The sequence below is a fragment of the Carassius auratus genome, chromosome 2, assembly GCF_003368295.1.
Source record: "Carassius auratus strain Wakin chromosome 2, ASM336829v1, whole genome shotgun sequence".
Taxonomy (NCBI): Eukaryota; Metazoa; Chordata; class Actinopteri; order Cypriniformes; family Cyprinidae; genus Carassius; species Carassius auratus.
The window spans coordinates 7,275,300-7,300,542 of NC_039244.1; the positions used below are offsets into that span (position 1 = coordinate 7,275,300).

Genomic DNA, 25,243 nt, shown 5'->3' on the forward strand with positions numbered 1-25,243 from the left:
CAGTGCCAATGGGTATAAAGGGCGAAAGGTGCATCCACTCATTAGGTTTTACGCTGAGGAGCCGAGAATGTGTCCTGGCAACAGCAACCGGTTCAAGTTTGTGGCATGGGGACATAACGTCTCCGTTCCCTCCATCAGGGTACGAGGGTTACGTACATAACCGAGAGGTTCCCTATCTGTTGGTCACTATGAGTTATGTCGAACGACATATTGGGTCCTATGGAAAACGCCACAACACCAACACCGTCACAACCCTGTGGAGCTGCAACTGTCCGTAAGATACGCTTAAGGTCGTAACCTTTCCAAAGCCCCAGCACAAATTTACTGACCTTGGTACCAAGGGGCCAAAGAGTGAGTACATCGCTGCTGGAGAAGGACACACTGCTGTTCCGCCCACACAAAGTTGGAGGAAGGGATTTCAACCGTCGGTGAAAGATTGCTTCAATTCTTCCCTATTTGGTCTTTCAGCTTGGCAAGACAATGGGGAAGCGAGCCTAGGAACAGGCCACTACAGAGACCACATCCTACCCGTAGGGAGGTGACATGTGGAGATACTGATATGGACTGACCCAGGGGGCAGTACTACATATGGAAAGGTTCTCTGAGGCAGGTCCTACCTTAGAGTAGGGATGGAACAGCTGCCAGAAGAGACTGACAGAACGGGTCTGTCAAGGGAATCCTGCAAGTGGGCCCTCACCCCCAGGGTGCCTGGCTCACCTTGGGAACAGTACGCCAAGGCGATGGCATCCACTATCCAGTGGGCCAACATCTGCTTGGAAACAGCCTTCCCCTTCTGCTGACCTCCAAAGCAGACCAGGAGCTGCCCGTCTACGTGCGGTCCACGTATATGCAAAGAGCTCTTACGGGACACAGCAACGCCAAGGCTGGATCTGCCTCCTCCAGGGGCAGCGCTTGCAGGTTCACCACATGGTCTCGGAAGGGAGTGCTGGGAACCTTGGGCATGTATCCAGGCCGGGGGCTCAGGACAACGTGAGAGTAGGCTGGCCCAAACACAAGGCACTCTTCACTTACCGAAAATGCTTGGAGGTCCCTGACCCTCTGATGGAAGTAAGCGCAACCAGGAGCGCTGTCTTGAGAGACAGGAACTTAAGCTCGACTGAATCCAGCGGCTCAAAGGCACTCCTCTGAAGTCCCGACAAAACAATAGAAAGGTCCCAGGAGGGAACCAGGGGTGTTCTAGAAGGATTTATCCTTCTGGCACCCCTCAGGAACCTAACGATCAGGCCATGCCTCCCCAGGGACCGACCGTCCACTGCATCGGGATGGGCTGCAATGGCAGCCACATACACTTCCAGGTTGAAGATTACAGCCGATGCTCCAACCTTTCTTGCAGGAAGGAAAGCACGACTCTGACCGAGCATCTCCGGGGGTCTTCTCGGTGAGAAGAACACCAATTTGTGAACAGACTCCACTTCAGAGCATAGGCCTGCCTCGTAGAGGTGTGATGGTGAAACGATGTGTACCACGGTGCCATGCCCATCTAGGGCCTTAGGAGTGCAACCAGTGCTGAAGTGGCCTCATATGGAGAAACCAGAGCGGCGTGACTGCGGCTGCGTATGCCATATGCCCCAGGAGCCTCTGAAAGTGTTTCAGTGGTACCACTGTCCTGCCTCTGAAGGAACTCAGGCAGTTCAGCACTGACTGGGCATGCTCGCTGGTGAGCCATGCTGTCATACTCAGAGAGTCTAACTTCATACCAAGATAAGAGATTCTCTGCACCGGGGAGATCTTGCTCTTCTCTCGGTTGACCTGAAGCCCCAACTGACTAAGGTGCCGGAGCACAAAGTCCCTGTGATCGCACAACTCCTCTCAGGACCAACCCATAATGAGCCAGTGTTCTAGATAGTTGAGGATCCTGATGCCCACTTCCCAGAGTGGGGCAAGGGTGCCCTCCGCGACCTTTGTGAAGACACGGGGGGACAGGGACAGGGACAGGGAGAGCCCGAAGGGGAGGACCTTAGACTGCCATGCTGGACAACAACAACAACAACAAAAACATTTATTTATAAAGCACATATAACACAATAAAAATTGATCCAAAGTGCTGTACATAGTGCATAGCAGGACTACAGTATAAGAAACAACAATTACAAATTTCCAAAAGCTAAAGAATAAAAATGTGTTTTCAGAGTAGATTTAAATATGTCCAATGAAGGAGCAAACCTCACATGATAAGGAAGAGCATTCCAAAGCTTGTGCCCAGCCACAGAAAAGGCACGATCACCCTTTAATTTGATGTCAAATGTGAATGCAAACCGCAGAAGGTCTTTGGTGAGGGAGGATCAATTCATGAAGTACGCTTCTTTCAGGCCGATCGCTGCAAACCAGTCCTAGGACTGAATGCATTTGATAATGCATTTCTGCGTCAATATCTTGCAGGGCCCGATTCAAGACTCGCAGATCTAGGATAGGTCGAAGGCAACCGATTTTCTTGGGTATGATGAAGTAAGGGCTGTAAAAGCCTGTCCTCATCTCGGCTGGAGGGACCGGCTCGATTGCATCCTTCGCCAGCAGGACAGCAATCTCCCACATCTCTGAGTTGCCTGTGTCAGGGCCGCTTAGTCGTCTTCCTATAGGATTTCGCAGCCTGGAGTGACACGGGGGGCACCGCTCTCCTGCGCCGGGCTCAACACGACGGCCTCGAAGAACTCTCAGCACGGGGTGGAGCTGGTTTGGAGGATGCGGGGGGCGCCCACGGCTACAAACAGGCTGAGGCACTGCCCGCAATGGAATGGTGGCAACCGGAGGATCACGTCGGGGCGAGATGTGCTGTATGGCCTCAGTCTGCTGTTGTTCTGTCAGGAGCTGCTGGGCACAGCCCCTGACAGCGTTGCCACACAGGACAGCCTGGGAGATGGGAGCATCGAGAAAGTACACTTTGTCAACATCTCTCATACCAACCAGGCTGAACCAGAAACTGCACTACTGGACAACCAGAGTGGACATCGCCTTCCAGAGGGACTGCATTGGCTTGGTGAGTTTGCAGGATAGCTATGGCATGCAGGGCAGAGGCAGCTTGGGCCGCAGCACTGTAAGCCTTGGTAGCGAGAGCGCCCGACAGCATACAGGTCTTGGGTGAGATGCATGGACTATTCCTCCCAGTGGCGGACACAAGTGCACCGCAATCCCACTCTCCTGCTGGGGAATGTCGATGCACCCCTAGCTGCCCCCCATCGAAGGTAGTGAGGACGGAGGAACGAAACGAGCTGCTTCCGGCCATAAAAGGGGCCATCCACAACTACACTACTTTCCCATGCACATCCGGGATAAGAAGTCCGTGGGGCGTGGCCCGGCATTGAAGCTCTGACTGTCACCTTCAAATCTCCTCGAGCACTAGCCAGCGGTCCTCTGCTCATGGCAGAGAAACCGGAATGGGTAGTGACAGAGGGGTCTGCTCCTTTCCCGTTAAGAAAGGAGAGACATGATCGCATCATTGTCATGGCACACACGCAGTGCGTGCATGAACCATCCACGAACGCGTCTTCAGTGTGCTGAATGCCCAAACATGGAAGAACAGGAAATGACCTCATCCAGAAGGACACGGATGAAACGGCATCTTTAAAAAGACGTGAATCATCCGTGATTTGCTCTTTTAGGAAATCTGCTCTCTTAGTTGAAGCGCCCAGGGGAATCGCTGAAAGGGACACCGCTGTTTGCGCCGTACCTCCAACCAGAACAGCTTCCCGACACACAGCAGATGAATGGCTTTGTGGAGTATAACAGCTTTCATACAACTACTCGGCTCCGAAGCAAAAATCTAATGAGTGGATGCACCTGTCACCCTTTATATCCGCTGGCACGGGGAGTGGCTCAGGTATGTTAAATCCACTAGCCAATTTTCATTGGCATTTTCTCTTAAACTCAGAGATGGTTGGCCTACCAAGTGAGACCCCATATGTCGTTCGACATAACTCGTAGTGACCGACAGATAGGGAACTGGGGTTGGCAGTCCATACCCTTGGCAATGCTGATGGGCATTAGTAAGTACCCCGTTTCTGCAAAAAATCCAAAAAGATAGAAACCTGTCTACAGTCACATAAACAAATTTGTGTCTGTGGACACAGCAAGCCACATGTGAATGGATCAAGTGTGGTTTGGATCAAGTTTTTGTACTTCAAAATCGCATGGATTTGAGTTAAATAATGACTGTCCCAGGGTAGATTTAAATGCCCTCATGTTAAGAGTTATTGGGCAATAACTGCTCTATTCGTTTAACCCTCAATAATGCCACATCTGGATAAAACAGACCTCAAGAGTCTACCGTGCAGATATGTACTATATCAGGACCTTTTTCAGCAATAAAACAAAAGATTTGGGGTGTAACAGGAAGCTTATGTGGAAGATTTCAAATGCTTCCGGCTTCATTAAACATTATGTCAGTGGAGCAACCTGTGTCTTCTTTGACCTATGGCTGAGTTTCATTACAGAGAAAGCAATGAACGCCAAGAGGAGATACATGCAAATGCCGCAGCGCTGCCTGCAGAATACATGACGCCATTTGTTATTATTATGTCCCACACAGCAAATGCCTTCATCCAGGACAAATTATGTAATGCTGGCATCGCTCTTTGCATATTATTGATTTAAAGAGCATGACAGATAATGGGGAAGAGGAATTTCACCATAAATGCAACACTTCCTTGAGAAGTGAAGCTGTGCATTTATTACTGAAACACTTATCCCCCAAGGATGGGGCTGAAGGGACTGTGCCCTTATCACTGTAAGAATACCAATGGTGCTTTTATGTCAGCTTGGAATAATTCATGGAAAGCTGTAGAGAATGGAAAGACATACATATGTGGTATGAATGTGGAGATGTGTTGGAGAAGCTGGACAGATTTTAAAACTATTCAAGGTCAGGAGGCCTGAATTACCAACCACTTCAATTATGTCTGACCAGCAAGATGTTGTGAATAAAAAAAAGCCTCTGGTTTGTAAGATTGCTTTAAACTGCAGACTTGGCAACACTGCTTTTGGTTGAACGCTCACTTTAATGTCATTCTTTTAAATGTGTTTTATTTGAAATGCATTAAATATACACAATGAAATTACATTTTCATACATTAATTGTGTAATTTAACAGAATTACAGTTTGATTAGAAATGACACACAATACAAATATTCTGTTCATTATTATGTTCTGCTCATAATATACTGAAACCCAATTTTTCTGTTTTCTTTTTGTATCATGTTTCATATGTTTCAGCATGTTAGCAATGCTGGAAATAATGCTACAATGGTGAAGTGTTGTTATTGTTAACTAAACCAATTTATCTTTTGTAAAATGAAGCTGAAACTAAATAAAATGTAACTATTCAATGAAAAACTTAGAAATTAATTATGAAAGAAAATAAAGCTATATAGAAATATTTTAAATTAATACAATTAAAACTATTTAAACTAGAATTAAAATTTTAACTGAAAAAATATAAATATAAAGGTTAATTAAAAATATAAATATCATAATAATAACCCAGCAACTGTGGAATCATTGTATTTTGTGGAATGTAAATGTAAATAATATAAATATTATTAATTTAGTCATATACATTAACCTTTAGATGTTAATGATATTTGTATGACAAGATATTTTTTATTTTAATATTAAAAGTCCTTATAGAACATCAATAAATAAGTCATTTTTTTAAAATAAGTAAAAAAATGTATATATATATATATATATATATATATATATATATATATATATATATATATATATATATATATATATATATATATATATATATAATATATATTGATGAAAGTCTGATAAAAAAAAGTTTCCAAGACAATTTTACTTGTCAAATACAGTACTTGACTTGAACTTGGGAATGCTAATGAAATCTCCACCCTCAGGTCAATAAAAATGTAGTTAAAGAAACACAGATAAGGCATTGAAGTTTATCATTTTTGCCTTGAACTGGTACACTGGTATTTACATTTGCTGTGCCACGTATACATTATTTAAATGACCACTGCATCTATTATAGACTGTCTATGAAATATTGACTATGGGTTTACACTTGCATAGATTTCATCTTTCCTCTCTCTTCACCACAGCCACTGAAGATGCACTGCAGGAGCTGCGCACTGGTCACCAGCTCGGGTCATCTAACCGGTGGAGGTCGTGGAAAAGAGATCGATCAGGCAGAGTGTGTCATCCGAATGAATGACGCGCCCACGGCCCATGGCTACGGGGTGGATGTGGGTCACCGCACAAGCCTGAGGGTCATCGCTCATTCCAGCATGCAGAGAGTGCTGCGCAGCCGCCATGAACTCCTTAACTCCAGTCAGGACACAGTCTTCATCTTCTGGGGACCCAGCAGTTACATGCGACATGACGGGAAAGGACTGGTTTACAACAACCTGCGGATTATGAACCAAGTGCTGCCCAAACTCAAGGTCTATATCATCTCCTGGCAGAAAATGCTTCAGTTTGATGAACTATTCAAGAGAGAGACTGGCAAAGACAGGTAATGGGCACATTATTATGTTTTACAGAGCCAATTTAAAATTGTATTATTTGATAAGAGGCCCATTTTAGTATCTCTAATGATACGGTTCAGGAAATAAGCGTAACTATGCGATGATGTACTACTTTGATGTTTCACTGTATATTTTCAAACTCAATTCTGAACTAAAATGGGTCTACAGAATTCGATTAACTGAAGGCATGTATTTACATTATTGAGACACCAGACGTTTTCATCATTGTGCCAGTTTTATCCATGTGAAATGCCCTAATTTTTAGTGACCTATTTTTATTTAAAAAAGGTGTTTTAAGGGAAAGATGATGCGTGTACTAGAACAGAGAGGCAATTCTTATTTCACATTTACTGCTCGCTGAGAAGACCAATCTCTTTTTCCCTTTCAACTCCAGGATCACATGGGAAATCAGTTTGTGTGGGTTTCTAGATTTGAACATTAAGCCAAGATCTCCACTTAATCAAAGCAAAAAAGAGCTTAGTGTGTATGCAGCAAATGGGGTTGAATATATTCATTTTTGTCCACAGAACATGGACTCATTTGTCCCCATTTGTCATGCACTCTTAAAAATCTAGTTTTTCTATCGGCATCAATGGTTCCATAATGAATTTTTAACACAAAGAAACCCTTCCATTGCACAAAAAGTTCTTTATAGTGGAAAACAGTTCTTCAGATTATTATGTTCTTTACACTATGAAAAAAAAAATGTTATTTTAAGGACTGTTCACTGAAAGATTCTTTGGGGAACCAAATTGTTTCTCTGTGGCATCCCTGTTGGAACTTTTATTTTTAAGAGTGAATACTGTAAACTTACAGGTCCTGGTTATATTCTGATACTTCAAACAAACACTAATCTAGTTATGGTGATGTGTCATCCTGAAGATCTCATTAGTGAATGTCTTTTCATGTGGGGTTTATCGCAGAAACACTATTTTTACAGGGTGCTTCTTAAAACTCTTTGGAGGCTCATTAAGATATGTAAATATTGCTACTGATGAACTGGCTTAGAATATGTCACAAGAGGGTTTTTTAGCTGCTGTCCCTTATGAACACAGCAGTCTTATTCCAGCCATCAAAGTGTGTCTTTCTTTCATCTTGTGTCTGTTTCATTGGTATTATTCCCAAAAGTTGAAAATGAAAAGCAGAGAAGACAAAATATTGCTTTGAGAAGAATCATATCAACCATTCGCAACAAAAACCTGCCACTGTTAGATGTCAGAATTGGACTGGAATAGGATGGCTGCTGTTGCTTTATTGGTTTGATCAGTGTTTTCCAAAGTTTGTTCACATACAGAATTTCAAAGAGCTGGTCTATCAAAAGTAACTTTAAGAAACTACAGCAACTAATAATCGCTACTGCCTATAAATGCATTAATCAAAAAAAATCATATATCAGTAGGCTAATTAGTGTTTTTAGAAGGAAGTTTCAACTCTTGCATAGTCATGTAGGAAAAAGGGTGAATGCATTAGAAAAAATAATGATGACTAAGTGATGTTATACAGGTTGAAAATCTAAAATGCTAATTCACAAAACCTACTATGGCTGAGCTCATTACTGTAATTTACTGTAATTCATGGAAAATTTCCATAAAATTAATGGACAATGTCCAGGCAGAACATTAGCAATACTTTTTATTGTGTACACTGACAATGCAGGCCAGTTCTCTGAACCCAGCATGCACATGACAAGATCAAGAAAAGCCTTATCTATCATTTGTTGTAGTTTAAACATGATGACTCAATTTTTTTTCCCTTGGTTAAAATTCCATAATTTTTTTGTTTCAAATGAGTAAACCATTTAAGTTTCTTTGTCTTTTTCTTTTCTGTTCTTTGTTTCTCTTTTTTTTTTTTTTTTAGTTAAATTTCAGGAATTAATAAATACTGTGCCCACATGTTTTAAACTCAAATGAAGGAAGAATATGGTAAAAAGTTATTAACAATTTCTTTAATTAATGGACATTATATTTTTTGCCATGTCATGAGCAGGACTGTTTAGTATACTGAATTAGATGTGTAAAAAAGGACAGATAGCAAGTCGCCTATGTATTTAAACTGCTGGAATGCTATTTGAATTATTAGTTTTAATCCTTGTTTGTGATATTAATGTGACAATATAAATATACACACCTCAAATACTGGCTTATAGTTTACAGTAAAAAAAGCACATTTCAAACATTGCTGTCACTGTAATATTTCACTGTAACAGTAGTCAGATAGCTGCAATATTAACCATTTAGCTAATATGATGAATGATTAGTCGAGATTTAAAGGAACACTCCACTTTTTTTTTTAAATAGGCTAATTTTTAAACTCCCCTAGAGTTAAACAGTTGTGTTTTACCGTTTTTGAATCCATTCAACTGATCTCCGGGTCTGGCGGTAGCACTTTTAGCTTAACTTAACACAGATCATTGAATCTGATTAGACCGTTAGCATCTCGCTCAAAAATAACCAAAACGTTTCTACACTTTTCCTATTTAAAACTTGACTCTTCTGTAGTTACATTGTGTACTAAGACCGACAGAAAATATAAAATTGCGATTTTTTAGGCCAATATGGCTAGGAACTATACTCTAATTCCGGTTTAATAATCAAGGAACTTTACTGCCGTACAATGGGTGCAGCAGCTGCAGTGATATCACGCAGCCACTAAAAAAAGGCTTATTACCTAGCTGGGACTATTTTCAGGCCCTGCGTTCCACTCCTAGCCATATCAGCCTAGGAAATCGCAAGTTTAGATTTTCCGTTTGTTTCAGTACACGATGTAACTACAGAAGAGTGAAGTTTTAAAATATAGAAACTCTTTGGTCATATTTGAGCGAGATGCTAACGATCTAATCAGATTCAATGATCTATGCTAAGCTATGCTAAAAGTTCTACCGCCAGACCCAGAGATCGGCTGAATGGATTTGATAACGGTAAAACTCAATAGTTTAACTGAACTTTTAATAGGTGAGTTTGAAAATGAGCCTATTTTATTTTTTAATTTTTTTAAGTGGAGTTTTCCTTTTAATGTTATATTACTATATTATTTTTATTATATATATATATATATATATATATATATATATATATTTTTTTTTTTTTCTTCATTATTTTTTATCTTTATTCACAAGTCAAAATGTCACATTTCTACACATTTCTACTACTATAGTGTAAACCCTCCCTTTGCACCACCTGTTGGTGATTTTGTGAACGACTTTTACATGAGTGATTTGTATTTACCACAGCGATAATAGGCATTCTGGTTGACTACATACTATAACTTTCTAGTAATTCTGAAGGCCTTGATTAGCTTGTTCAGGTGTGTTTGATTAGGTTTGAAGCTAAAGTCTCCAGGAAAGTGGACCATGAGGACCAAAGATAGGGTCGGCCTCAGTAGGGGCTTTCGCGGGTCTTGCCTCCCCCTCAAACAAGATATTTTGCCCCCTTTCTCATTCTCACCCCTTCCTACTGAACTTGATTGCATTTGAAAGTGAAAGCAAAAGAAAAAAAACAGCAAGCACACGAAAACGATTGCACACTTTTGTAAGGTTCAGTGATTACACACTTCCCACACTAATGTATGTATGCAATTCATTACAAAGAACCGGTACAAAAGGTTAATTCATTCGGGAATCAAACTAAAATGGATGCGCTGTATGGTTTTAATTCACTAAAAACAAGCAGTTGTTAGAGTCATTCGTTTGGGAATAAGGCTACTGTACTTTGAGCTGTTTGTTTTTTAATCACTAAAAAGAACCAGCTCGCCATCCGTTCTATAATCAGACTACACTGGCTGTGCTCTCTTTTTTGCACTGTAGATTGAGTAATGGGGTTGTAGGGCAGGAAATACTGTCAGAGTATTTTTCTAGTGTGTTCCATTTATATTGGCAGAAGAAAACACATGCGAGAACCGTTAACGGAAATAACGTTATAAATGACATACGGTTTACAACTTTACAGATCTTTTAGGGCAGTGGTCACCAAACTATGTCCTGGAGAGCTGGTGTCCTGCAGAGTTTTGCTTCAAACCTAATCAAACATATCAATTTACATGCCATATAATAAATATCTTGTTGATTAGTTCCTCTGGAAATTATTCATTCTAAAATAAATGTTGAACATAAAAAACTGTTTATTGAACAGTGGTGTCTTATCATATTGATGTTTTTTTATAAAAGCCGTAAGCCACTCTAATCATGTAGTGGACACTCCTTACCCGCGGTAAAATAACGTATAGTGTCTCATGGCTTATTGCTTTTTTAAAGAATCGTATTGCCCTGAGAACCTCAGTCCTCACTCTCCTTCTGAAACGGTGCTTACAGTTACACCCCAAGACTTCTTTTAAAGTGATTCAGACTGATGGTGCTATAATTTGTGCATTGCAGGTCATGTAAATAGTCAAGCAGGAACCCTTGGCAGTGGGGACACTGTGTCTTTGCTCTCTGGCCTGGCAGAGACAGACATCCCTGCGGCACAAACACAACCCATTCTCTGGCATTATGTTTTTCCACGACTTAGCTGTTCAGTTTTCTCCTACGCTGTTGTTTTCTACTGCAACTGGTCACACTGGCTTCTAAACAGTCCTGCTTTGGAGAATATGGCCTGTCAGAACGTGTTTATAGGGATTCTGAGCATATATCTAACCAATATGTTTCCATGATAACTGGATAGTATTTGCTGGATATTGAACACTAAATATTATGTTCAATGCTATGACATCACTGTCCTCTAATAAAATACTTTATTTATTTATTTCTTCTGAAGAAGCACTAAAAGAAACTAGCACAAAAAGAGTTCTGTATCTATGATTTTATTTAACTCTCAATTGAAAGCATCTTTATCCTTGGATGGTTTCTAAATGAACCAACCAGTTTTTAATAACGAGTCAAACATCCTCTATTTGTACTTCAAGCTGAAATTTCAGAAACAAATCCATAACAGATAATGATTTTTCTTAATTATAAGTTCTTCCACATTGATAATATACATCTTGTATCTTTAGGGCCCAAGCCACTGTGGGGAATATATATGGGAATATATTGCAAAATATAATGCAAAATATAATATAATGATTTATAATAGATCAGTGGATATATTACATAATGCATTTCCGTACATGGGAATCTAGTGCTATATGCATTGACCATTTATGACTATATATTGATATATACTGTATAAAAGTTTTTTAGAAATGAAGACAAAAATAGCATTACATGTAATATTCATATTCATAGTTTATCTTTTATTGTGCACACACATTGCACATACATGTTTCCATATAAATGTACACACATATATACAAACATTCACAGAAAAAGTTAAAGCAGATTTTTAGTTCCCAGCAAGCTTTGCTTCTGACTGTTAAAGGAGGGTAAATCTTAAAACAATAGTGCTGAAGAGTAGAGCCTGTGAAACAACAAAATTCAAATATTTTAACTAAACATAAAACGAGAGAAAATATGAGAGTGAAAACTAATTCAAAATATTAATGAAATCTATAATAGTATCTCAGTGATACTTAAATAACCCTGCACAAGTAAGTAAAGAAAAAAAAATCGATAATAGACAATGTCTATAAAGGCATTTTTTAAAGTTTGATTTTATTTACCTTTTTTTTTAAAATGCCATGTCATGCATTAAATGTTGCTTTTGAATAAATAGAAGAAATTTGAAGAAATAACTAAATGACCACGGAAAAGTAGTGCAGAGATATGCAAAAACACGTTCTGTGTGAATGACCCCTTACTGTGCAAGAGGTTATAGTTCAGATGTTGATTAATTCCATTGTATATTCTAGCGCATGCGTGAGAGATTATTTGCAGTGCTGTTTGTTTTCCTTTATTAATGTGTTATTTGTCAAAGATTCACCTGGGCTTTCATGTCAGATGGCAGGTTGGCAGAACTGATGAGCAGTTGATGATAACGTTCAGTTGTAGAAATGATCCTGACAGCTGGACTGCGCTCTAAACGCAACAGCATCTTTGTCTTGCATGTGTTGAATTTCTATCAGAAATATCTTCTGGAATATTAACTACAGCACGCCTCACAGTTTGGTATTCAATTGTATTGTTTTCAGCAGACATCCACTCTCTCTGTGTTTCTCTTTTCAGGAGGATCTCTAACTCGTGGTTAAGCACAGGCTGGTTCACAATGACTATTGCCTTAGAACTCTGTGACAGAATCAATGTGTATGGCATGGTGCCTCCAGATTTCTGTAGGTGAGTCAGATTTCACTGCTTGCTTTTAGGTGTCAGGATACAGTGACGCCCAAACGTCTGAGACCACAAGTTAAAAGCTTCTCTTTTGGATTTTACATACACTACTGTTCAGAAGTTTGGAGTCTGAAATATTTTGAATCAATTTATTTGATCAGAAAACCTGTAAAACGTATTGTGAAATAATATTATAATTCAAAACTGTTTTCTATTGGAACATATTTTAAAATGCATTTCAATTTAAATTGGTGCTTTTCTATCGTAACAGTTGAAAACAAATCTGCTAATTAATATTTAATGGAAACCATATTATTGTTTTTTTTTTTCAGGGTTATTTGATGAATATAAGGTGAAAAAATAATTTATAGTAATTAATAATAATATATAACAATATAAAATGTATTTATTTTAGAAAAAGTCTTATTGACCCCCAAACTATTGATTATTAGTGTAGTTCTGACATTTTAATTAAAATTGTATTTTAATTTTTTCAAAAAAGGTTGTTAAAAATTTGTTTATTTGATTACTGATATATGACATATGATTAGCCAATAATTATAAACCATTGAAAGGCAGATTTAAAGATTCTATACGTTTAAATAAAAATAAAATGGTAACACTTTACAATAAGATTCATTATTTAACATGAACTAAGTATGAACAATACTACTTTAAGAATCTTAGCTAATGTTAATTTCAGCATTTACTAATGCAGATGAACTGACAGTGAATAACGTCTCTAGGTTACGTATGTAACCCTAGTTCCTCGAGGGAACGAGACGCTGCGTCGAAACGCTTTGGGGAACGCGTTTAGCGTGAGCGACTCTGAATATGATATCTAATCTGTCTTATAGAAGAGTGTGACGTCACGGACGAGGTGACGTAAGCGACCAGGAAGCTATAAAGGCACGAGCCGCACAGCTGGCTTCAGCTGGGGTGTCGGGGGTATGGCCTCTAGACGCAGCGTCTCGTTCCCTCGAGGAACTAGGGTTACATACGTAACCTAGAGACGTTCCTCTTCAGGAACTCGAGCTGCGTCGAAACGCTTTGGGGAACGAGTACCAACGCTGCCAGACTACCAAACCCCTGCCTAGTGTGTATCCGAAGAGCACAGCTTAGGACGAGGGGAATGAAGTGCCTGGAGTGACTGACTTGTCTAAGCCATATAATCTTTCAAAGTAGAAGGCGTGGAAACCCCGTAGCATTGCAGATGTCCAGCATGGACGCACCTGCTAGAAAAGGCCTTGGAGGCTGCCATACCCCATGTAGGGTGAACCTTGGCTCCCGACAGCGGGGGACGACCAGAGGGCTCAGAGTGGCGTTGATAGTCTCAACTATCCAACGACTAGTAGTCTGCTTAGAAGCAGGGAAACCCCTCTTGGGGGGACCGCAGCATGCAAGCAATTGGTCCATTTTTCTCCACAGGGCAGCTCTGTGGGCGTATGCATCCAGCGCTCGAGCTGGACACACACAATTTAGCTTCTCTTGGTCAGGCTCCCGAAAGGGAGGAGGACAGAAGGCCTGCAGCACTACAGGTTGTGATGTGATAGAGGGCACCTTAGGAACATATCCCGCTCGAGGGTATATGAACACTTTGGTCATGCCAGGTGCAAAATCAAAATAGGTAGGGGCCACTGAGAGGGCCTGTAAATCTCCTACTCTCCTCAGAGAGGTAATGGCCAACAGAAAGGCAGTTTTAAGAGTCAGATGTCTATCTGAGATATCTTGAATGGAGATTTGTAAAGAGCCTCTAACACCACACCCAAGTCCCACGGGGAATACGGGACCGTACTGGAGGTTTCAGCCTCAGCGCACCGCGGAGGAAACGTGTAACTAGGGGGTGTCTTCCAAAAGACTGGCCATCGAGAAGGGCATGGTAGGCCACAATAGCCGCCACGTAGACCTTCAACGTGGAGTGGGTCAACCCTGCAGAGAGCCTAGCCTGTAGAAAACTCCAGAACTGTACCAACCGGGCAGTTTGCTGGGGTCTAACTGGTGGTCTCTGCACCATGAGGTGAAGAGTTTCCACCTCAGGGCGTTACAGTTTCCTCGTTGAGGGAGCTCTGGATTGGAGAAGGGTCTCAACAACCTCAGTTGAGAGGACCGGGCTCGCTAACAGTTGCGCCCCCTCAGGGGCCACACCCACAGCTTCCACAACTCCGGGCGAGGGTGAATTATCGTACCCTGCGCCTGCGAGAGTAGGTCTGTCCTGATCGGTATCTCCCACGGAGAGCCGTCGAGGAGCGAGACTAGATCTGAGAACCATACTCGGCCCGGCCAGAACGGGGCTACTAACAACATATGGACCCCGTCCCGGCGTACTCTAGCCAGAACTCCCGGGAGCAGAGCGGATAGGGGAAATGCGTACAGACGAAGCCTCGGCCAAGTCTGTACCATGGCGTCCAGTCCCAGAGGACCTGGATGAACTAGAGAGAACAAAGGGGGCATTGTTCTACTTGAGCCCTGCGAAATACTCTCCATATCTGCTTCACTACTTCTGGGTGAAGTCTCCATTCCCTGGGCCTCAGCCCCTGCCCTCGACAGTATGTCTGCTCCCATATTTTGTTTCCCAGGAATATATACTGCTCTTAATGAGAGGAGTTTTGCTTCTGGGACCACACCAGGATCTGGTGCGCCAGCTTGTACAAAGGGCACGAACGCAGACCTCCCTGGTGGTTGATATAAGAGACCACCGATGTGTTGTCGGTGCGCACCAACACATGGTGACCCCTTAGGTCTGGGAGGAAGTGCTTCAGTGCACGATAAACTGCTAGGCATTTCTAGACAATTGATATGCCATGATCGCTCCGCAGACCACGGCAGGGTGGTCACTCATGACTGCACCCCAGCCGGTGAGGGATGCGTCCGTCGCTAGTGTTACACGGCGACAAGGAGCTCCCAGCACCGGGCCCTGTTTCAAGAACCAAGGTTTCTTTCACATGTCTAAGGCACGTAGGCAGCGCCGCGTGACCTTGATAGTGCAAAGTAGATTGCCCCTCGGGGAAAATCCTTTGGTCTTGAGCCACCACTGTAGGGGTCTCATGTACAGCAGGCCAAGAGGTATCACGTTGGACGGCAGCGCCATTCAGACCCATCTCTGAGATTGTTTGACAGTGAGTGACTGGCCTTCTTTGACTCTCTCGACTGAGATGGGATCGACTCGATACGAGCAGGGGACAATCGTGCCTGCATCGCGGTCGAATCCATACTACGCCTAGATAGGTGGGTTCTCTGAACCGGAGAAAGCACACTCTTCTTGGCGTTCAGTCTCAAACCCAGCTCCCCCATATGTGCGAGAACGACACCTCGATGCCGAGCCGCAAACCTGCTCTTCACTGAGCTTAACTCAACCAGTCGTCGATGTGGTTGAGAATGTGGATGCCCTGCATGTGCAGGGGGACCAGAGCCGCGTCTACACATCTTGTGGAAAATGCAGGGTGAGAGTGCAAGGCCGAAGGGAAGTACTCGATATTGTAAGCTTTGCCCCCGAAAGCGAACCTCAGAAACTTCCCATGTGGTGGAAAGGATGGAAATGTGGAAGTATGCATCTTTGAGATATATTGTGACAGACCAGTCCTCGGACCTGATCTGATCTACAACATGCTTGATTGTGAGCATTTTGAACTTCAATCTCATGACTGAACGATTTAAGACCCTCAAGTCTATAATCGGACGCAACCCCCATCCTTCTTTGGAACTGTGAAATACCAGCTGTAGAACCTGGACTCCCTGTCTTGAGAAGGGACCACCTCGATGGCCTCCTTCTCTAATAGGGTTTCACTTCCTGTTCCATAACCAGACCCTGCCCGGGGCCGACCATCGTCGGAATGACCCCGTTAAATATCGGCGGTACAGAGCCGAACTGAATACGGTACCTTTTTCTACTGTGTGCAGGACCCATTGAGATACATTTGGCAGTAGTTTTCACGCTGCTAAATAATCTACTAAGGGAATCAGTCTCTCGAGACTGACCTCTGGTGTAATAGGCCCCCGCAGGGGCAGCGAGCGTCTCAGCTCCGCTACGCGCACGGGTGGAAAATACTGAGAATGATGCTCGCTGGGGACCGCTGCGCCCTGGAACACTGGCAGGGTTGGCAGACCGGCCCCCAGAGGGCGCTGAGGCGAGACGGGAACCGTGTAATGCGGTGTACGCCGCTCCACCCAAGTAGGGGCCGCCCTCTGCAGTCGTGACCGAAACGTGTCAGGACTTCTTAACCGAGGGCCTCACAGCCTGAAGTATGGCCCTTAGATCCGCCTTCAGCTGGAAAAAACCCTGGTTCAGAGTGTTGCTTCTGCCTCCGGTCCCTCACTACAGACTGGGAGGGCTGCTCTCGCCCAACAACCCCTCCAGTATATATAATTTCTCAGAGTGAGATAAGTGTCATTATATTCCTCAGAATTTAATGCAAACAAACAATCAGACGAGTAAACACGGTCTGCATTGTTAATATAATACATATCTAACTTCTCATAGTCAGATAGATACTGAATTTAATTCCTCAGAATTAATGCAGTTAACCAATCAGACGAGTAAAGACGGTCTGGATTTGGTAAGATTTACATCAAAACTGAAAATGATGTAGTACACGCGCTGCCTCGGCAACACGCGAGCCGCTTAGTCACACAAACAATATAAATCTCCTAGAGATAAGTAGCTGCAGCTGCGAGTTCACAGAGGGGGAAGGAACCGCTTCACGTGCTTCCGAACCTCGATGAACTCTAAATCTAGGGAATACGGGTGGAGATAGGCAGAGCCGTCTTCGATCCGTCCTAGATATGCGAGAAGCACAGTCAGCACCCTTATTTTATTTTTATTTTTATTTCGAGAGCTGGCTGTGTGAGCTGCGGTCCTCATTAATGCTGCTCGTTATACAGTTAGGCATAATATGTTTGTGAAACTGATGCTTGTGTAACTGTTTGTCTTTGCAGCTGATGTTTATGCAGCTTATGTTTGTGCAACTGCGAGCTCATCGACGCCCTCCGTTTTAATCTCCTCGGAGAAAAAAAGGCGGTGCGTCACGGCCGTCACTCGGGGGAAGGACCGAGCACTCGGGCTTCCGCACCCGGAGATCGGGCAGATCTGGCGGGTGAGGTAGGAGATAGGGACGCGCCCGTCTTCCTACCCTCCAGCAGATCTTATCTGCGAACCCAGCGAGTGCAGGCGCTGCTCCACCTCGGCGAAAGCCAGCTGTGCAGCTCGTGCCTTTATAGCTTCCTGGTCGCTTACGTCACCTCGCCCGTGACGTCACACTCTTCTATAAGACAGATTAGATATCATATTCAGAGTCGCTCACGCTAAACGCGTTTCCCAAAGCGTTTCGACGCAGCTCGAGTTCCTGAAGAGGAACTGTATTTTCATTAACTAACATTAACAAGGATAAATAAATACTGTAATGATTGTAATGTCCATTGTTTATGTTAGTATTACCAGTAAAATGCATGTGTAAATTAAAAATAAAACTAAAAACTAAATTAATCTTGTAAATGCTACAAGTGAATTTAAGCATTCCAACATGCACAGTATATAGAATGGATATTAATTATATATAATTAGATATACAATACATAGTAATAATAATAATAACATATTATTGCCCTATTGACCTCAATTGAAACAGGGAAAATTTGTATAAACAATTATACTATAGGATATATGGATATATGTAGAATATATGTATAAAATATTGATATCGTGTGCCCCTATTAGAAAAAAGATCATTCATAAAATAAACATTTTTAGTTAGTATTTTTTTTTCATTTCATTTCATTTTGTTGTTTACAGTGTTTCAAAATCCTAAAACTTTCTAAAGTTTAAATTGTACTGTAAATTGCAGATTTCCAATGTAGTCAAAGATCTGATCTTTCTGTGTGTTCATTCAGGGTTTCCTCCCTGTATATTGGGTTATATTGTCACAGCAGCCCATGCAGTGTACCAGTGCTATGAAAAAAATAACAGAGAGCCGAAAATTAAATGATTCACTGTGCTTCCCTGCTGAGGCATGACCTCTCCCCCCAGCCATAATGTATTACATAAAATCTATTTATTCCCCTTAAAGCCAGTTGTTCTCTGAACCAAATCAGGTTAATTGCCTTGAAAATTAATATCTAGCCCAGGTTTAATTTGGGAATCGGGGAATGTAATGGTACCTTAACATGGTCCCCATTTTAATCTCTGCTCTCATTGTGAACAGGGAGTCTCAGCACCCCTCTGTGCCATATCACTACTACGAACCAACGGGTCCGGATGAATGTGCCATGTACATCTCCCACGAGCGAGGCCGGCGAGGCAGCCACCATCGCTTCATCACAGAGAAGCGAGTCTTTGCCAGCTGGGCACGGACATTCAACATCCATTTCTACCAGCCAGACTGGAGTCCTCCGCCGTTACCAAGAAGTAACACGGCAACCACAGCCTTCAGCCGATCGCAGAAGACGTGACTCTTACTAGAGCCTTCAAAAGATCTCAAACTGCCTCAAACGGATCTCTGGATAATTCCTTTTGCCATGTGGATGGATTGACTGAGAGAGACTCGGACTCGTGGAGAACTGATGCTAAAACCTTTTCTTTTGCACATTGATTGTTTAGGTACAAAAGTCATTCCAATAGTGTGTACTCATCCACATTTCAGAAAATTTGATCAGTAGCTTCTTGAGCATCACTGGAAGTTCTTAGTTTTATGTGGTGTATAGAAAAAACTAGAAAGGGTGGTGGATCCAAGAGCTCTGGAGTGTCCAAGATCCACTTGCAACAATATTTGTGCTAAAGACAATGTAAAACAGCACTCACAAGTCATTTTACTTTCATAATATCACATATTTCTGATTGAAACAGGATAGTCAACGAAAGAACGGGAGGATGCTACTTGATTTTGTCCAGTTGGAATTGATTTGATTGTGAAAAGTGGTCTCTAAATACTCTCTGTCAGGTGGTTTACAACTGCAGAACAGGGAATGCAAGGAAATATCTTTTTTTGAAACATAAAGAAAAATACTGACCTGAAATGTGCACCAAGTAAACAATGCCAGTTTTGATTCATGTTGACTTAAATAATCAACAGACCCAAAAAATGTGTTTTAATGACCTGTACACTCTTTAAAATATATATATTTTTTTTTGCATTGATGGTTCCTTGAAGGAAGTTTGAAATCCATGGAACCTTTTAACTGCACAAAAGGCTCTTTATAGTTTTTTTTTTAGATTATTATAATGTAAAGAAAATAATTTTAAGAACTGTTCACAGAAATAAAGTACTGTTTTTAAATATGTTTTACATGATCAAACTTAAACATTTTTACAAGTTACATGAAACTTGATTTATTTTTTATTTTTCTTTTAAGAAAATTAATTAAATTTCAGTTGAAATTTCTTATTCAATTTCCAAATAGATTTTGCCAATTTTAGGGCATTGCTCCTATGGCATTATTTTTAGGAGTGTATAATACATATATATATATATATATATATAATATATATATATATATATATATATGAGCTTTGCTCTTATTTTTCTTTCGCAAGATTTCCGAATCCATTACACACAGCTGACACAGTTACACAGAAAATAAAAGGTGCACATGATTGTATTTGATTTTGAGATTGATATTGATGTGTAAATATATATATATATATATATATATATATATATAATAATTTTTTTTTTTTTTTTTTTTAAGAAAGTTCCAAATATTCACTGTGATTCTTCACAGATCTAGCTTCCTCACATTTATCAGAACTGAAAGTTTTTAAGATGAATCCAGCTGGAATGCGTATGGATCCACAAGAACGCTGGCAGCATGAAGGCTTTAAAATGAAATCGTAACCCAGCAATAAATTATTTTTGTGGTCAGTCTGGGTTGTTGTCTTAATTGACCTGGCCACAATAATGCATTTATTTTATTTAAAGCAGAGAAATGATGCAGTTTTAATACATTGGCAAACAGCTAAAAGGTTAATTAAAGCAAAGTCCGGGTTCAGAAGTTGTTCAATCAACAGCATTTGTGGCATACTGTTGATTACAATACAGAATAATTTCAATTTGTTCTTTAAAAAAAACACAAAAAAAGGCAAGGCTGCAGTCACTTACACTAGAAATTAAAACGTTGTTTTCACCATTTCTAGATTTATAGGTATGTTATTAGGCGTTATTATAATTAACAAATTATTGTATTTTTTAGCTGAAATGAAAATAACAACATATATATATATATATATATATATATATATATATATATATATATATATATATATATATATATATTCAGCCACTGGTCAGAAAAAAGGTGCGCAGCAATAAAGGGGTGACTCTCCAGAATATCAGGAGTGCAAAATAGACAACAATCAATAAATGGAAAAAATACAAAAAGGTCTCTCTCTCTCTCTCTCTCTCTCTCTCACACACACACACACACACACAAATGAACCAGTAAGACTGCAACAATAACATTTATTGAAGTACATTGAATAAAATATTAATTAATTACAAAATGTTTGTATAGTGTTTTGAATGATCACTTTTCATTCCTTGTTGTGTTAGAGCTTTTAATTATCAAATACGGAGTTACAAAAATGTTTTCTATGTGTTCCCTTTCTTACAAGATTTTAATGTTGTAAAATTCCCTAAAAATCATAAATAATAATCAAAAAATATTATTGAACAAAAATATATTACATTGGCTTTCCTTAACCCTCATGTGGTGTTCGGGTCAATTTGACCCGGAGAAGATTTTCTTTTTCCCGAAAATAATAGTTAATGTTATCGCTTTGGACTGAAACTTAGTGACTTTGTTCCCAAAGGGTATAACTACAATAAAAAAAAATTGGGAAATTTTCTTACTTTTTTTGTGGGGGTTGTTACCTTGTTACACTTGTGGTGTTCCCGGTCAAAAATGACCGGCCTAAAAAATAGCTCATAAATCACTCATTATACCATATTTTCACCCAATCTTGGATTCAATCTTTTTGTCAACTTGTTCTCTTTCAATTAGGACTGGTTTTATATTTCTGTTTGCATCTGATTAATCGTGGGCCTCATTTATCTGAGAGTAGGCATCTCGTTTTTTGAGTAAAAAACAAATAATTTATGAGTAAATTTGGAAATATGAAAAAAAATTATGAAAAAAATGGCTACTGTTGATCACACTAGTCTACTCCAATGTTTCACCAGGAATTTTGTTTTGAAACTTTTGTTTTGTAAAAAAATATGGCACATAGTCACACTTGTGGTGTTCCCGGTCAAAAATGACCGGCCTATAAAAAATAGCTTAGAAATCACTCATTATACCATATTTTCACCCAATCTTGGATTCAATCTTTTTGTCAACTTGTTCTCTTTCAATTAGGACTGGTTTTATATTTCTGTTTGCATCTGATTAATCGTGGGCCTCATTTATCTGAGAGTAGGCATGGTAAAAATGGTCACAATGGCTGACCATTGAAAGTGAATGGGAGAGACTGAAAATAACAGAACAATTTAGTTTTCAGGAGCATGTTCATTATTTTCATGTACACATATGTGCATATGTGCTTGCAAACATCGAGCCCTTGGACCTGTGCATGTATCGATACATTTATACACACGCTACCCAGACACACACGTTAAAACACACAAACTTTTTTGAGTATTACACAAGGAAAACCTTCAGGAGGAGGCTGTTCCTAGAAGAGCTGGGAAAATCCATGGTGAGCCCCCTGATACAGAGGCGCCAAAATATACCCAGAGCACTGCCCTCTGCTATATTGGTGAGAGACATACAAAACACCAGAACCAGGTACTTCAGCTGGCACAGGCAAAGGAGAGAAACGAAAGAGATGCACTTTGTGTGCCCCAAAAGATGTGAAAACAGGCACTGTCTGTTTCAAATGCAGAGTGCACATTTGCAAGGCACATACATTAAACTGTTGTCAGTCATGTGCATAAGTGACACAAAATGACCAATTGCAAGTTACCTTAAAAATGCTTTTGTTAGTCACTTGCATGAGTTCACACAGAGACCGTCACAGTTTCTTATTTTGGTTAGTTCATAATTTGGAAAACTGAAAGAAAATGAACAGTATTTGATTTGTATTCTCTATATGACAGCGTTAATGTGTTTATTTTTTGTATGTCACAATGGTCAGTATTGTCATGGAACAGCACAAGTGTGTTACTGTGCACCCTTTTCTGAAAAATTAAAGCATTTCAAAATACAAGCCCTGTGTTTTGTAATCTTCTACATTCACTTTCAATGGTCGGCCATTTTTGACCGGGAACATCACAAGTGTGACTTTGTGCCATTTTTGTACAAAATAAAAGCATTTAAAAAAAAATTCCTGGTTAAACATTAAAGTAGGCTAGTGTGATCAACAGATGAAACTTTTTTTCACCTTTTTCACAATATTGACAAAATTATTAACAAATAATGCTTTTTTCACTCAAAAACTGAGGTGCATAAGCTCGGATAAATGACTCCTAAAATTAAATAGTTTGAAAATTAAATGCAAAACCAGTCCTAATTGAAAGATAACAAGTTGACAAAAAGATTGAATCCAAGATTGGGTGAAAATATGGTATAATGAGTGATTTCTAAGCTATTGTTTACAGGCCGGTCATTTTTGACCGGGAACACCACAAGTGTGACTATGTGCCATATTTTTTACAAAACAAAAGTTTCAAAACAAAATTCCTGGTGAAACATTAGAGTAGACTAGTGTGATCAACAGTAGCCATTTTTTTCATAATTTTTTTTCATATTTCCAAATTTACTCATAAATTATTTGTTTTTTACTCAAAAAATGAGATGCCTACTCTCAGATAAATGAGGCCCACTATTAATCAGATGCAAACAGAAATATAAAACCAGTCCTAATTGAAAGAGAACAAGTTGACAAAAAGATTGAATCCAAGATTGGGTGAAAATATGGTATAATGAGTGATTTATAAGCTTTTTTTATGGGCCGGTCATTTTTGACCGGGAACACCACAGGTGTTATTGGGTTTTGAACACCACATGAGGGTTAAGAAACATTCTTCATTTTTGACCATGAAGAGGTAAGTTGACTCTTAAACGAAGAGGGCCATGGGTTACAAAGAAAACACATTTACTAAAACTATAAATTAATTAAAACTAATTAAATGATACTATGAAAGTATTACAATGATACTAAAATAACTGATGCTGTAAATTTGGATATAACTTTACTTAAATGTTGACAGGCATATTGTTTATATCTAAACTCTTGAATGAATGAGTAATATTTACAGATTCAATTCTACTGTAATTATCTTTTTTAAAACAAAAAGTATTTAAAAAATTGCAATCGTTATTGTGTCATAAAGCTGTCGATTAATCTTAATTTTTAATATAGCAATAATATTGGTACAGCATGCATGAGTTCTTGTTCATTTTATACAAGACCACTTTCTTATCTTTGGTTTCTCTGATTTGTGCAAATACTGCAGACATTCTCTGAAAACAGAGTTACTTTTTCCGGAGGATAAACACCATGAACAGAATAGCTCTAGTGTGGCACTGTGGTATGATACTGGAAGAGAGAATTGGTGAGAAATAAAGCAATATGGGCCAATGCATCTAGACCCAGATTACTACGCTAGGAGTCATTCTCTTGGTGGTGTGATCCATGGTGAGCTCCAACAGTGAGTCGCTGACTGAAAGACAAATGTCTCCTGCTTTGAGAAAACAGACAGATGAAATAACTGGGTGCTGAGCTATAATTAAACCCAAATATGTCCATTTATATTTTATGAGCAGCAGTTAACCAAACCTGGAATTACATGCTAAATGATTTCACATCACAAAATCATGAAATGTACTGCAGGATCAAAAAGAACTCAGTGATTTTCCCTCTGTGCCAGCTTATAATTGCACAAAAAGCCAAAAGGTCTGGTTGCATTAAGCTGCTGTTCACTCATTTGAAGGATAGTGAAAAAATTGCTATATATATATATATATATATATATATATATATATATATAGTATGTGTATAGATATATACAAATTAAATAAATAAAAAAGAACACAAAAAACAACATGGGGCCAAGCACGGTACAGCAAGTACAGAAAACAGAACAAGCACAGCAATTACAACCAGCAGGGCAAGCACAGCATGTACAGCAAGTATAATAAGCACAGCAAACTCATCAAAACACATCACACTGGAAAGACAAAAGCTCTACAATGTGCATCTCAAAAGCACAAAACACTGTTAAGATTTTAGATATAAATGCACACCTTATGTGCCAAACTGGATTCAAACCCCCATCCTGAAAGGTTTGGGGTATGTAGCTTAGCATGTAGTGTGCACTTAGTTGGTGCACGCTCATCAGGTTGCTGAGGAGAGCTTTCAGTGAGAATGAGCACACTAAGTGTTCCCCATCTGTCGGTCACTACGAGTTATGTCGAACAACATATGTGACCCGTCACAGAAACCAGTGACACAAGTCGGGCAGCACAACTTTCGAGCAAAATGAGAAAGAAGCATTTTTTTTTTTCAAAATTGGTGATTTTCGTTTTTTTTGCAGAATCTGTTAGTTGATATCA

At 40.1% G+C, this 25,243-nt stretch overlaps 1 protein-coding gene across 1 annotated transcript in view; it reads left to right on the forward strand.

Moving 5' to 3' along the window:
* LOC113114584 (alpha-N-acetylgalactosaminide alpha-2,6-sialyltransferase 5-like) overlaps nt 1-19,979 on the forward strand; it is a 64,448-nt gene extending 44,469 nt beyond the window's left edge. The window contains exons 3-5 of the mRNA XM_026281466.1: nt 6,082-6,494; nt 12,602-12,709; nt 18,898-19,979. Coding sequence (XP_026137251.1) covers nt 6,082-6,494; nt 12,602-12,709; nt 18,898-19,144 — 768 coding nt within the window. The 3' untranslated portion in view covers nt 19,145-19,979. The remainder of the gene's footprint in view (nt 1-6,081; nt 6,495-12,601; nt 12,710-18,897) is intronic.
* The last annotated feature ends 5,264 nt before the right edge of the window (nt 19,980-25,243 follow it).